Below are 15772 nucleotides of genomic sequence, written 5' to 3'. Positions count from 1 at the left end.
ATGTTCAGAATCTCAGTTTATCAGTTTTTAGACCATCTTATGGGAACAGAACATAGAGTTAAAATCTAATATAATAAAATATAATATAAGGGTCTGAGCCATATATGTCTCGTCCGTCAGATATTCCCAAATCTCGCGAGAGTGTGTTGCAGGGCTAGAAAAAAGTCGATAACAAAGTTGATTTTCTCCTAATTTGTGTCTCTAAAAAAAGCCATTTTAGTATGAAAATATTGTACATATTATGTGTCTTGTGACGATAGGCTCGGCCGATCGGCTCGGATATTTAGTTCAGTGGCCATGGAGTTAAAGAATGGTTCAGAAGCTGTGTTCACGTTCATTCTTCCATTGGAATCAATAGACTCCAAGCTGCTTCCTGTCTCCTAAAAATGCGTCCACCTACGTCACGCAGAAACAGGAAGTAAGCCGGAGATCGTGAGTCTTGCTATTTCCGTCTTGGGTACAGTGGAAGGCTGGCTGATGTTATTGTTCTTGTGAAGTGCAGAACAAGAAGTTATTACGTGTGCTCGTGTCTCCAACTCTGCTTTGATTGAAATAAACGTCAGAACTGACGACATGCCGAGCATTTGTGTCCCATGTGCCGTACCTCACTGTCACCCGTCCAAGAGGAAGAATCGTGGAGGTAGTTCCTTTGTCTTTCCAGTGAAGAATGCAGAGCGCTGCAAGAAGTGGATCTTAGCAATAAAGAACCCGAAGTTCAACGAGAACACACCGCCGGAGGCGCTACAAAATCAGAGAGTGTGTAGTCTGCACTTCAAAGCGGAGGAGATTTTACGCAACTTATTGATGTACCAGGTCATGGGGGGAAAGTTTCCCCGAGCAACATTATTAGTCACCGCTGTTCCGTCCATCAACTTGGACGAAGCCGAGTCAGCCGAACCTCAGCCAGCGGAAGGGAGCCGAACACAGGTACTCGTAGGCCAAGTGGTGGAAAAAGTACTCAAATGTTTTACTTAAAGGTAGGGTAAGTGATTTACTTTTGTTAAAATAAGTGTTAAATAGCTCTATATTCTGGTAGTACTCACCATGTCTCTCCAGCTCTTTATTAAACGGAAAATGCATTTTCAGTGCTCTCTCCTGATTGGCTTAAATTGTGTCACCTACCTGAAAATTTACTTTATTCTGTTTACTAAAGACTAAAGAGCTGGAGAGACCCCTGCGACCGAACAAACGCTCTGTAGCAATGATTACTCAGAATATGGTACTTAAACCTTTTTAACAAAAACTTACCCTACCTTTAAGTAAGCCAGTATTCCTACATTGCAGTATGTAGACATACTAAAGTAAAAGTCTGGAATTCAAAATTTACTTGAGTAAAAGTACATAAGTATGTACTCAAAAAATCAAAATGTATATAGGGCTGAAGTGATTAATGTATGTTTTGTAATAATAATCAAAATCTATAAAAGTAACTAGCTTATGTTTTCAAATAATTGTAGTGAAGTAAAAGTACAATATTTGCCATTGAGATGTAGTGGAGTATAAGTAAAAGTACTGAAAATTGGAAATACTCCAGTAAAGTAAAAGAAATACCTCAAAATTGTACTTAAGTACAGTACTTGAGTAAATGTACTTAGTTACTTTACACCACTGCTCATACCAATTGCATGCATTAGTAACAAAGAACTTTGTTCTTGGTTCAGTTGTCACTGTTATCTCTATGACTAAACACAACATGGACAGTATACTTATGACTTCTTAGTTCTTACACTGTTATGTATCAGACATGGTAAAATGAATTCTGTGTCAAATGAGACTAGATATCAGACCATTTCTAATGGTGAAGAGGTTCAGAAGGACCCTTCACATTGCAGTCCCACAGCTGGAAATGGTATCAAATGGGGATATGTCAAACTGAAAGTTGACTTACTGGTCAAGTGATGAAATCATGTACATTGCTCATAACTGCTTATTATAGGCATACCTTCAAAGAATATTGCAACCAAAATGTGAAGAATCTCAAAGTTTTATTTACAAAAGAAATCCAGGAATCCATGGTACTCTCCCGTTGTAGATCTGTAAATCTGGATCTGATGGCGTTTATCTTCACAAAGTTTCTCTCCTTGCAACACCCTCTCAGGGAAGTGTCTGTAGGCTACCAAACGATATTGTCTGAAAGATATAATTGACAAAAGACGTGATTAGATTGGTAGACTAATGTTGCATAGACCGGAATATTCCACTAACACGACAGCTCAAAAAATAATACATTTTTAACTTATGTAGGCCTAAAACAGTTGGGTTGAATGAAATGACTACCACGGATCACATTTGACTCTTCAATGCTTACAGTAAATACACACACCTACAAAAAAAATATCTAAAAACACAGATTAAAAACAAAAACAGGATTGTGAACGTCATTAAAATAGGATCTGGATGCAAAATCGGTGAAGTGGCCCTTTAATGTATGTTTTGTAATATAATCAAAATATACAAAGTAACTAACTAGTAACTAGTTTTCAAATAATTGTAGTGGAGTAAAAGTACAATATTTGTCTGTTGCAGTTACGCCATCATAATTTAGTAGGCTTTATTAATTGAGTTGCAGTCGAGTACATCAGACATAATAAGAAGTACATCATACTTGCGTATTAATCAACGTTACTGAAGTCATGATAATGCAAAGCAGTTGTCTTGTACCGCACTGCAAGTCCTACGTGAGCAATAAACAGCCTGGGTTCAGTCATTTTGTCGTTCCAGTAAAGTACGCAGAACGGGAAAATGATCACAGCTGTATATAAAAAACACACTTATAGACACAGCCGTTCCTTCTACCTATCTTGATGAAAATAATGACGAACCGTCAACGTACTCAACCCAACCTCCGCCAGCAAAGGGCAGGGGTTGATTATCAAGCTAAAACAGACCTAACGGTATTAGTAGGGTCGCTAAATGGCAAACTTTAGCCTGGCCTGGCATGTCACTAAACTTTTCTTTACATCTCACTAGGCCTCACTCCCAGAAGTGGATAGTATGAACATGACAGAGGTGTCATCCACAAGTCTGGAAGCAGAGGTGAGCTGATTCCTTTCATCCACAGTCCTATAATACACTCTTATAGCTTCTGCATTGATCATCCAGCATAAAAAAGCGAGGGGGAGTGTTTGAAGGGTACAGTATGTGTTTGTTTTCTGTGCCATGTGTTATATAGTTGCTCTAATAGCCAGTTGGCCGTTGCCAGGCTTGCTATGGCTTCCTTGCCTTGTGTGCTAGAAATCAGTGTGTTGAATGGTACTACTGAGCTTCTAGCTTGATCCTTGCACATAATACTGAGCTAACCAAAACGTTTTTGTGCTGTTTCCAAGTCCTGGGTACATTAATATTTAATTGGTTTTGTTTTTACAGGTCAATGTTGTACATAGTGCAACAAACGATGCCTCCCGTCATGTGCCTCGGACATTCACAGCAGCCCATGAAACGTATGAAGCAAACATACTGTCCCTCTTCAAGAGGTGCCAAATCTGTGGCTGTGCAATTAATAGCACAGAGGTTCGCTATGTTCGCGGAAAGATGCGTGTCAAGTGGGACTGCTTCGGGGGGCACATGGGCACGTGGAAGTCCTTGCTGAGAGTCAAAGCAATGTTGAAGGTCAGCCTGCCCTACTGCTGGAAGAAGATGCTGTCACTCAAAGTTAGCTCTATTTGTAGTGGGAAAGTGTATTAATATTTGAAATTGTAGAACTATGTGTTTATAACTCCAACTCGCATGCCTTGCACGCCAAGGTCAGGGGTGAGATTACCCCCCTCACTAATTTGAAAACAGACATGAATATTGACTATATTAAATTCTGACAAACAGGCTAATACAGATGTTTATTTTGGTTATTCTTAGTAATCATTCTCTTTGTGGTCTATTTCTGCGAGGTGTGTGTTCATGGAGTGTAAACACATGAGAATGCAGTCACAGGCCTCCAGTTGATGTCAATCACCTTGTTAGTTACCTTGTCAGGCTGTATCAAGAGGTCAGGGAAGAGAGAGAGATGTGGTTGAAGGTTTTTAGTTTTTAGTTTGGCTTTTGTTTTGAATTTATTTTGTTCATTTTGCATTTGGTTTAACCTGTATTAGGTAAATAGTCTTTTGTATTGGGTCTGTAAATATTACTTTTAAATGGTGTTTACTTATCTTCGGACGTTATTGCGGGAGTGTCACTGTGAAGGTGCTGGACCAGTAGAGGCTGAATTAAATCTCCGGAACTACAGTAAACAGAAATGAGCTATATATTATCTAGAGAGGGCACAGAAAATCCCAGGCCAGTAATTTCTATGAAATTTGCTCTTGATCTGAGGAAAAGGGGACAAGACCATTAAGTGCTTTGTAAGTGATGATGAGAAACCTGAACCCAATTTGTGATGAAACTCTTTTCTGTCTTTTACAGGTAGACAATCCTGAAGACTCATTAGATGAAGAAGAGAATATGATGGTGTCTGAGGACGGTTCAGACAGCAACTGGGATCCCCTGGAGAACAGTACAGACGGCATTTTTACAGACAGTGATTCAGGTACAGATGACAGTGATTCAGGTACAGATGAGATTGATGCAGAGGATGACGCATTTGGCCTAAAACTCCGCCAACTCTGTCCTGACTGTGGAAAGTTGATCAACATACAGAAAGCTCACACATGTGAACACAAATTAAAGCCCTATCCTTGTAATGTGTGTGGCAAGAGGTTTGTCAGTGAGCATCACCTAAAAGTTCATGGTAGGCTCCACAAGGAAAACTATAAGCATTTGTGCAAGTTCTGCCTCAAAACCTTCAAAACGAGGGCACATAAACTTGCACACGAGCAGAGCCATCCTCGTGTAAAGAAGCCCTATCAATGTCCGGACTGCCCGGAGGTGTTTGCCAAGATCCAAGTGCGTCGTGACCACCTGCGGAATCACAGAGGACCCCAACAGTACATCTGTCACATATGTAACATGGAGTTTGCATATAGCAATGCATTGGAGAGACATGTTGTTACACACACAGGAGAAAAGCAGTTTGTATGTGAGGTGTGTCAGTTTTCATTCAGCCAGGCAGGCCACCTCAAATCCCACCTGCGCGTCCACACAGGAGAGAAACCCTATCAGTGTCAGCATTGTGATAAGAGCTTTAATCACAATGTTAGCCTGAAGAGTCACATCAAGCATTATCATGGAAAAGTCCCTGACCCAGGTATGAAAGTGCAGATGGAGAAGACAACTAGGAATCAGTCTGAGCCTGAAGCTGAAAAGAATAAGATGAATGAAATGGAGAACAATACTGTTGATGTACGAGAGACACATGGTGCAACCCTGATGAGGGGAAGGAAGAAAAGGAGATTGTGTGCAACCATAAACAGAAATAAGAAAAGGAACAGAACAGGTAGACCTAAAGGAAGGCCACAAATTAACAAAATGATTGCCTCAGATGCCACAGACAAGTTATGCGATGGTGATGAGACTGATGAAAGTTGGAGCAACAGTGATTCAGCCTCTGACTCAGCAGATAAGTAAGAGATCACCACCTCGAGATCTAAAGAAAGACCAAGGAACTCTGAGGTGGTGAAGAGCATATCAGTGACTGATTTCGACCCAACCGGGAAAAAGACAGACTTTGACTGTTGCTGAATAAGTCACATATTTTTGGACATTTTATCTGTCTGTTCCAGCAAAGGAGATTGGGACAACAAGGGTATTATAAAAACAAAAGAAGGGTCAAAGGAGGCACTGTTTGTCTACCTCCTTCCACAGCCTTAAGAGTCCCAGGAGAACATTGAACAGGTGCCCCCTGGTGCCAACTCTAAAGAAACCACAGGAGACAGACTGGACAGTTCTGTGGTGCTGAAATACAGTATATGGATGACCAATAATAGCTGGTGCTTACACTATTTGTTTTTGTCTTTCTTTTGTGTACAATCTACTAATTTGTTTTGTACAATGTATTTCTCATTTAAATAATCTGTAAGGTGCTGTAAGTAATATGTTTTGGTTAAAACAAAAAGCATTTTGTTAAGTTAAAGCTCTGTATTATTTTAGTAATCATTGCTGTATAGAGTGTTAGTTCAGCAACGGGTCTCCCCATCTCTCAAGCTCTTTAGTAAACAGAAAATATACTTGTATGTGGGTCACCAATTTCATCCAGTTAAGAGAGAGAAAACGTTTATCAGTTTCACTTTGATAGTGCTCCAGTTGAAATTGTGTCCGCTCTTTATTGTGTCATCACTTAATTTGTTTATTTTCATTTGTTTAACCTGTATCCTGTAAGAGTTATCTCTCATATAAAATTGGTGTCCCAATCTGAAAATATATTTTCTGTTACTAAAGAGATGGAGAGACCCCTGTTACTGAACAAACACTCTATAGTAATGATTGCTATGAGAAAATAGAGCTATCACAATGTCACAGTACCTTTTAATGTTGAATTTAAGAAAGAAGCCAACATTCCAGCCAAAAAGTGAGTTAATAAGGAAAGCCCACAAGTTACTTTTATTAAGCTATGTATTTTGATGTGCATAAAAAAAATCTCCCCAATTCAGTGTAACTTATTTGGATTATATTTCATTAACAATTGACATTCCATGTTTGCATTATTTTCTTTAGCAGCGTGTAATACGATTTAAGTGCTGATAACTATTTAGACTAAATGCTTGGCTGATGATGATACATCTCTCCAGCCTTGGAAAAAGAGTAGATCTCATGCTCTATACTTTACCACTATATAGTGTGTTTAGCATGAATGTTTAGCAAAATGTCATGATTCCCAAAGCATAGCCCATCAACCAAGACAGTTAATAATGGGAAATTATATTATTGAGCTTTGGAACACACATTTTATTACATTTTTAATATGTCCATAATGATTTCACGTACTATGTTCAGAATCAGTTTTTGGACCATCTTATGGGAACAGAACATAGAGTTAAAATCTAATCTAATAAAATATAATATATATAAGGGACAGAGCCATCTATGTCTCGTCCGTCAGACTGCATCCCTTCAGATATCTTCCCAAATCTCGCGAGAGTGTGTTGCTGGGATAGAGAAAAGTCGATAACAAAGATGATTTTCTCCTAATTTGTGTCTATAAAAAAGGTTAAAGAATGGTTCAGAAGCTGTGTTCACGTTCACTCTTCCATTGGAATCAATAGACTCCAAGCTGCTTCCTGTCTCCTAAAAAGGCGTCCACCTACGTCACGCAGAAACAGGAAGTAAGCCGGAGATCGTGAGTCTTGCTATTTCCGTCTTGGGTACAGTGCAAGGCTGGCTGATGTTATTGTTCTTGTGAAGTGCAGCAAGCCCTGTTCTGTTGGAGTAAGAACAAGAAGTTATTACGTGTGCTCGTGTCTCCTGCTCTGCTTTGATTGCAATAAACGTCATGTACGTGCAACTGCATACATATAATATCGCCTACACACGCCCACGCTTGGCTACACTTCTGGCAGTGGGCATATGCCTGGTAATGCCCAAGCGTGGGTATGAAGAAGCGCCACATTCAATGTGTAGAGTATATAGGAGTTCAGAGCAGTGGTGGAAAGTAACTAAGTACATTTACTTAAGTATTGTACTTAAGTAAAATCTTTAGTTATTTGAGTATTTCCAATTTCCAATATTTTTACTTATACTCCACTTCATCTCAGAGGCAAATATTGTACTTTTACTCCACTACTTTATTTATTTGAAAACTTTAGTTACTAGTTACTTTTCAGATATAAATTATTACATTATAAAACATACATTAACCACTTTAGCCCTATTTTATACATAGGCTATTTGAAAATAGCCGATCTACAAGCTCACATTGTAGATCTGCTATTTTCAAATATTTAGCACTTTTACTTTTGATACATTACATTTTGATGCCAATACTTTTGTACTTTTACTCAAGTAAATGTTGAATTCTGGACTTTTACTTGTAACAAATGATTTTTATATTGCAGTATTGGAACTTTTACTTAAGTAAAGAATTTGAGTACTTTTTCCACCACTGCTTGACATACCGTATTATCAGACTTTGTGAGTATTTGCGACTTTCTCCGACATTACAGTAAACATGCCAGGAGGAAACTGTGCCGTACCGAGCTGTACTCAGTCGGTGAGAAGGAATCATCCTGCTGATCCGCCGATTAGTTTCTTCACCTTTCCAGTCAAGGATCCAGATCGTTGCAGGAGGTGGGTTAGAGCAATACATAACCCAAAGCTCAACGACAACACACCGCCGTCGGTGCTCCAAAATAGGCGAGTGTGTACTCGTCACTTCAAACCGGAGGAGATTGAACGTGGTAGCTTGATGAGGTGCATGATCGTAGGAGAACCCCGAGTGAAACTATCGGATACCGCTGTGCCATCCATCAACTTGGACGAAGACGAAGCTCCGCCAGCGAAACGTAGGAGTCTAACTGAGGTACAACTCATTATGAAGTGACAGTAATTGTCAGAGTACTGTTTTGTTTTGATGCTATCATGGTAGTATTCTGGTCAGTACATAGAGCAAAGATCTAAGCGTAGCATAACAATGGGTAAATGGCTCTCGTTATATAATGTTTCGAAGTTGCCAGATTTACGGTTTCCTAGCACCATCTATGAGGACAGGTTCTCTACTTTTAGTTTTTTTCTGTGTATCTATTCTATTCCCTAACGTATTTTTCAACACTCGCGTTTGTACATATGCGAATTTGAATTGATGGAATTTGAATTGATGCTCCAGCCTGGCCACAGATTTGGCCCAGATGTTTCACAGCACTAAAGTGATTTTATTTGCACTACATTCACAGTGGTCTCTATTTGCCTTGTCATTTGTGTCATGCCATTCACTCAGATCTTCCACATCAGATTCCACTTTCACATCACAGTTCTAAAAACAGACTCTAAACAGGAGATGTGTCAGAAGTGGGTGAAATTCTACATGGCAGAAGCATAAAATAATAATAATAATAATATAATACGAAATATTTGTTAAAATAAGTGTTAAATAGCTCTATATTCTGATAGTACTCATTGCTATAGTGTTTGTTCAGTAAAAAGAGTCTCCCATCACCATGTCTCTCCAGCTCTTAATTAAACAGAAAATGCATTTTCAGTGCTCTCTCCTGATTGGCTTAAATTGTGTCACCTGCCTGAAAATTTACTTTATTCTGTTTACTAAAGAGTTGGAGAGACCCCTGCGACCGAACAAACGCTCTGTAGCAATGATTACTATCAGAATATGGTACTTAAACCTTTTTAACAAAAAACTAAAAAATACCACTTACCCCCACTTACTCTACCTTTAAGTAAGCCAGTATTCCTACATTGCAGTATGTAGACATATAAGTAAAAGTCTGGAATTCAAAATTGACTTGAGTAAAAGTACATAAGTATCTACTCAAAAAAATAATAATTAAATACCAAAAGTAGAAAGTACTCCCATTTCACAAGTTTTCAAATGTATTATCTTACCTATGTCTGTATAAAAAGACCTACAAGCTCACAATGTAGATCGGCTATTTTCAAATGGTCAAAATGTATATAGGGCTGAAGCGATTAATGTATGTTTTGTAATAATAATCACAATCTATAAAAGTAACTAGTAGCTTATGTTTTCAAATAATTGTAGTGAAGTAAAAGTACAATATTTGCCATTGAGATGTAGTGGAGTATAAGTAAAAGTACTGAAAATTGGAATGCAAAGTTTAAAAAAATACCTCAAAATTGTACTTAAGTACAGTACTTGAGTAAATGTACTTAGTTACTTTACACCACTGCTCATACCAATTGCATGTATTAGTAACAAAGAACTTTTTTCTTGGTTCAGTTGTCACTGTTATCTCTATGACTAAACACAACATGGACAGTATACTTATGACTTCTTAGTTCTTACACTGTTATGTATCAGACATGGTAAAATGAATTCTGTGTCAAATGAGACTAGATATCAGACCATTTCTAATGGTGAAGAGGTTCAGAAGGACCCTTCACATTGCAGTCCCACAGCTGGAAATGGTATCAAATGGGGATATGTCAAACTGAAAAAGTTGACTTACTGGTCAAGTGATGAAATCATGTACATTGCTCATGAATGCTTATTATAGGCATACCTTCAATGAATATTGCAACCAAAGAATCTCAAAGTTTTATTTACAAAAGAAATAAAAGACTTCACCGACTTCCCGGAATCCATGGTACTCTCCCGTAGATCTGTAAATCTGGATCTGATGGCGTTTATGATGTGGTTGTCTTCACAAAGTTTCTCTCCTTGCAACACCCTCTCAAGGAAGTGTCTGTAGGCTACCAAACGATATTGTCTGAAAGATATAATTGACAAAAGACGTGATTAGATTGGTAGACTAATGTTGCATAGACCGGAATATTCCACTAACACGACAGCTCAAAAAATAATACATTTATCTTATGTAGGCCTAAAACAGTTGGGTTGAATGAAATGACTACCACGGATCACATTTAACTCTTCAATGCTTACAGTAAATACACACACCTACAAAAAAAATATCTAAAAACACAGATTAAAAACAAAAACAGGATTGTGTTTTTTGTGTCCTAAACGTCATTAAAATAGGATGCAAAATCGGTGAAGTGGCCCTTTAATGTATGTTTTGTAATATAATCTAAATATACAAAGTAACTAACTAGTAACTAGTTTTCAAATAATTGTAGTGGAGTAAAAGTACAATATTTGTCTGTTGCAGTTACGCCATCATAATTTAGTAGGCTTTATTAATTGAGTTCCAGTCGAGTACATCAGACATAATAAGAAGTACATCATACTTATCATACGTACTGTATTATTCAATGTTACTGAAGTCATAATGCAGAGAAGTTGTCTTGCACCGCAAGTCCTACGTGAGCAATAAAAAGCCTGTGTTCAGTTATTTTGTCGTTCCAGTGAAGGACGCAGAGTGGTATAAGAAGTGGATCACAGCTATATATAAAAAACACACCTATAGGCACCGCCGTTCCTTCTATCTATCTTGATGAAAATTATGACGAACCATCAACGTACTCAACCCAACCCCCGCCTTCAAAGAAATTCCTATAATACACTCTTATAGCTTCTGCATTGATCATCCAGCACTAAAAAGCGAGGGGGAGTGTTTGAAGGGTACAGGATGTGTTTATTTGTTTTCTGTGCCATGTGTTAGCCAGTTGGCCATCGCCAGGCTTGCTAGGGCTTCTTTTCCTTGTGTGCTAGAAATCAGTGTGTTGAATGATACTACTGAGCTTCTGGCTTGACCCTTGCACAGAATACTGAGCTAAGAACCAAAAAAGTTAGACATAATCCAACACTTTTTGTGCTGTTTTCAAGTCCTGGTTACATTAACATTTGATTGGTTTTGTTTTTACAGGTCAATATTGTACCTAGTGCAACAAAAGATGCCTCCCCCCATGTGCCTCGGAAATTCACAGCAGCCCCTGAAACGTATGAAGCAAACATACTGTCCCTCTTCAAGAGGTGCCAAATCTGTGGCTGTGCAATTAATAGCACAGATGTTCACTATGTTCGCGGAAAGATGCATGTCAAGTGGGACTGCTTTGGAGGGCACTCGGGCACGTGGAAGTCCTTGCTGAGAGTCAAAGCAATGTTGAAGGTCAGTCTGCCCTACAAGCTGTGGTCCAACCAGGGACCATGACACTTAATTTGCTTTACAAATAAAGATTGTTATAGCTCTATTTGTAGTGGGAAAGTGTATTGATATTTGAAATTGTAGAACTATGTGTTTATAACTCCAACTCGCATGCCTTGCGCACCTCCCTTCCAAAGTCAGGGGTGAGATTACCCCTCACTAAGGTGAAAACAGACACGAATATTGACTATATTAAATTCTGACTAACAGGGTAATACAGAAGTTTATTTTTGTCATGTTGTGGTTTTATTTTGGTTAGTCTTAGTAATCACTCTCTCTTTGAGGTCTATTTCTGGGAGGTGTGTGTTCATGGAGTGTAAACACATGAGAATGCAGCCACAAGCCTCCAGTTGATGTCAATCATCTTGTTGGTTACCTTGTCAGGCTGTATCAAGAGGTCAGGGAAGAGAGAGAGATGTGGTTGGAGGTTTTTAGTTTGGCTTTTGTTTGGAATTTCTTTTGTTCATTTTGCATTTGGTTTAACCTGTATTAGGTAAAGAGTCCAGTGTTTCCCCTAGCCAGATGTTGAAGGTGTGGTGGAGGAATGCGTTGGCGTGCGCGCCGGGAAAAAAAGGGTTCTCAAAATGCATATTTATGCTCAAACACAAAGTCTTATATCTTATATAGTACAGTGCACAGTAATAATCTGTATAGTTTACATATGAATTGTCTCCGGATTTAGGAAAATATATAAATATAGACAAAAGTATAGACAAAAGTATACAAATCAGTCAGTCACACATCAACAACTAGTGATGGCACAGATGGCATCCTGATCCTGCCTAAGAGCATTTGAGCCTTAAATCAATGCATTTGAGCATTGATATAATATAATAAAAATAAAAAAAAATCATACTGTGGTGGTCGGATTTAAAGGGGTGGCGGCCCGCCACTGCTTAATGCATATAGGGGAAACACTGGAGTCTTTTGTATTGGGTCTTTAAATATTACTTATAGATGGTGTTTACTTATCTTTGGACGTTATTGCGGGAGTGTCACTGTGAAGGTGCTGGACTAGTAGAGGCTGAATTAAATCTCCGGAACTACAGTAAACAGAAATGAGCTATATATTATCTAGAGAGGGCACAGAAAATCCCAGGCCAGTAATTTCTATGAAATTTGCTCTTGCTCTGAGGAAAAGGGGACAAGACCATTAAGTGCTTTGTAAGTGATGATGAGAAACCTGAACCCAATTTGTGATGAAACTATTTTCTGTCTTTTACCAGGTAGACAATCCTGAAGACTCGTTAGATGAAGAAGAGAATATGATGGTGTCTGAGGACGGTTCAGACAGCAACTGGGATCCAGTTACAGACAGTGATTCAGGTACAGATGAGATTGATGCAGAGGATGACGCAGTTGGTCTAAAACTCCGCCAACTCTGTCCTGACTGTGGAAAGTTGATCAACATACAGAAAGCTCACACATGTGAACACAAATTAAAGCCCTATCCTTGTAATGTGTGTGGCAAGAGGTTTGTCAGTGAGCATCACCTAGAAGTTCATGGTAGGGTCCACAAGGAAAACTATAAGCATTTGTGCAAGTTCTGCCTCAGAACCTTAAAAACAAGGGCACATAAACTTGCACACGAGCAGAGCCATCCTCGTGTAAAGAAGCCCTATCAATGTCCGGACTGCCCGGAGGTGTTTGCCAAGATCCAAGTGCGTCGTGACCACCTGCGGAATCATAGAGGACCCCAACAGTACATCTGTCACATATGTAACATGGAGTTTCCATATAGCAATGCATTGGAGAGACATGTTGTTGTACACACAGGAGAAAAGCAGTTTGTATGTGAGGTGTGTCAGTTTTCATTCAGCCAGGCAGGCCACCTCAAATCCCACATGCGCGTCCACACAGGAGAGAAACCCTATCAGTGTCAGCATTGTGATAAGAGCTTTAATCACAATGTTAGCCTGAAGAGTCACATCAAGCATTGTCATGGAAAAGTCCCTGACCCAGGTATGAAAGTGCAGATGGAGAAGACAGCTAGGAATCAGTCTGAGCCTGAAGCTGAAAAGAATAAGATGAATGAAATGGAGAACAATACTGTTGATGTACGAGAGACACATGGTGCAACTCTGATTAGGGGAAGGAAGAAAAGGAACAGAACAGGTAGACCTAAAGGAAGGCCACAAATTAAGAAAATGATTGCCTCAGATGCCACCGACAAATTGAAGAGAAAGTTATGCGATGGTGATGAGACTGATGAAAGTTGGAGCAACAGTGATTCAGCCTCTGACTCAGCAGATGAGTAAGAGATCACCACCTGGAGATCTAAAGAAAGACCAAGGAACTCTGAGGTGGTGAAGAGCATATATATCAGTGACTGATTTCGACCCAACCGGGAAAAAGACAGACTTTGACTGTTGCTGAATAAGTCACATATTTTTGGACATTTTATCTGTCTGTTCCAGCAAAGGAGATTGGGACAACAAGGGTATTATAAAAACAAAAGAAGGGTCAAAGGAGGCACTGTTTGTCTACCTCCTTCCACAGCCTTAAGAGTCCCAGGAGAACATTGAACAGGTGCCCCCTGGTGCCAACTCTAAAGAAACCACAGGAGACAAGACTGGACAGTTCGGTGGTGCTGAAATACAGTATATGGAGGACCAATAATAGCTGGTGCTTACACTATTTGTTTTTGTCTTTCTTTTGTGTACAATCTACTAATTTGTTTTGTACAATGCATTTCTCATTTAAATAGTCTGTAAGGTGCTGTAAGTGATATGTTTTGGTTAAAACAAAAAGCATTTTGTTAAGTTAAAGCTCTATTATTTTAGTAATCATTGCTGTATAGAGTGTTAGTTCAGCAATGGGTCTCCCCATCTCTCAAGCTCTTTAGTAAACAGAAAATATACTTGTATGTGGGTCACCAATTTCATCCAGTTAAGAGAGAGAAAACGTTTATCAGTTTCACTTTGATAGTGCTCCAGTTGAAATTGTTTCCGCTCTTTTTTTGTCATCACTTAATTTGTTTATTTTCATTTGTTTAACCTGTATCCTGTAAGAGTTCTCTCATATAAAATTGGTGTCCCAATCTGAAAGTATATTTTCTGTTACTAAAGAGATGGAGAGACCCCTGTTACTGAACAAACACTCTATAGCAATGATTGCTATGAGAAAATAGAGCTATCACAATGTCACAGTACCTTTAATGTTGAATTTAAGAAAGAAGCCAAAATTCCAGCCATAAAGTGAGTTAATAAGGAAAGCCCACAAGTTACTTTTATTAAGCTACGTATTTTGATGTGCATAAAATTTTTCTCCCCAATTCAGTGTAACTTATTTGGATTATATTTCATTAACAATTGACATTCCATGTTTGCATTATTTTCTTTAGCAGTGTGTAATGCGATTTAAGTGCTGATAACTATTTAGACTAAATGCTTGGCTGATGATGATACATCTCTCCAGCCTTGGAAAAAGAGTAGATCTCATGCTCTAAAAGGTTTCTCACTTACCGTATGCATGTGGTGTTTATTTTTATATTAATAGGTTAATCAAACAGTGATGTCAAATGACCATTCACATTGCTGGAATATCCTCTGTTCTTATTACACAATACTTTTTATATTTTAATATAGCCATGGCAATAGACCATAGTATTATGTAATGTATCCATTTGTAACTCTGAGAGTGTACAAATTTAACCAAATACACCTTTGCCCTGTCAATGGATTTTACTGTGCAGTAGCTACCTGACAGGTGATAAGCCTGGACCGAATGAGCCGTGTAAGGACCGCAATGGAAACAAGCTCTAAGCTTTTGTGCGTTATCCATTTGATTATGGTGGATCAGATGTATGATCAATAAAGATATCAATCAATCAAACTCCCATTACTCTCAGAATGTACAAAGGGAAGCAAATAGACCTGTACAGGTCCATTTGGATCCGTTTGTACACTCACCTGCAAGGGTGCATTTGGAACCCTGAGGATCCCTGTGCTCCATGTTGAGCCCTATTGTAATGCAAGGAATTATCAACCGTAACTGGGTTTATTTGTGTGAATGAAAACACCTTAAATTTCACCTTCAAATGAACTGCTAATCATTGAGGTTCACATTGTTTTGCCACTCACATATACTGTATGTACAATTGGATCATTTCCCTCAGATATATTTTTGTTTATTGGGTTTTCTTTATCTACTTTAGAACTATTTTGAAGAAA

At 38.7% G+C, this 15772-nt stretch overlaps 2 protein-coding genes across 2 annotated transcripts; both read left to right on the top strand.

Annotated features, from left to right (window-relative positions):
• The first annotated feature begins 510 nt into the window (after positions 1-510).
• Positions 511-6503, top strand: LOC308094521 (uncharacterized protein). Its single transcript, XM_080441244.1, has 4 exons — positions 511-927; positions 2971-3036; positions 3367-3651; positions 4396-6503. Exons 1-4 carry the CDS (start codon positions 574-576, stop codon positions 5494-5496), a joined length of 1806 nt encoding a protein of 601 aa, XP_080297370.1. The 5' UTR covers positions 511-573; the 3' UTR covers positions 5497-6503.
• A 1550-nt stretch (positions 6504-8053) lies between these two features.
• LOC308093316 (uncharacterized protein) lies at positions 8054-15440 on the top strand. Its single transcript, XM_080439649.1, has 3 exons — positions 8054-8383; positions 11322-11564; positions 12827-15440. The coding sequence occupies exons 1-3, from the start codon at positions 8270-8272 to the stop codon at positions 13856-13858; spliced, it is 1389 nt and encodes a 462-aa protein (XP_080295775.1). The 5' UTR covers positions 8054-8269; the 3' UTR covers positions 13859-15440.
• Positions 15441-15772: the final 332 nt, after the last annotated feature.

This window comes from Gymnoscopelus braueri (genome assembly GCF_963280865.1).
Source record: "Gymnoscopelus braueri genome assembly, chromosome: 10".
Taxonomy (NCBI): domain Eukaryota; kingdom Metazoa; phylum Chordata; class Actinopteri; order Myctophiformes; family Myctophidae; genus Gymnoscopelus; species Gymnoscopelus braueri.
Note: the sequence above shows the minus strand (reverse complement) of the source record. Positions and strands in the feature narration are given on the sequence as shown.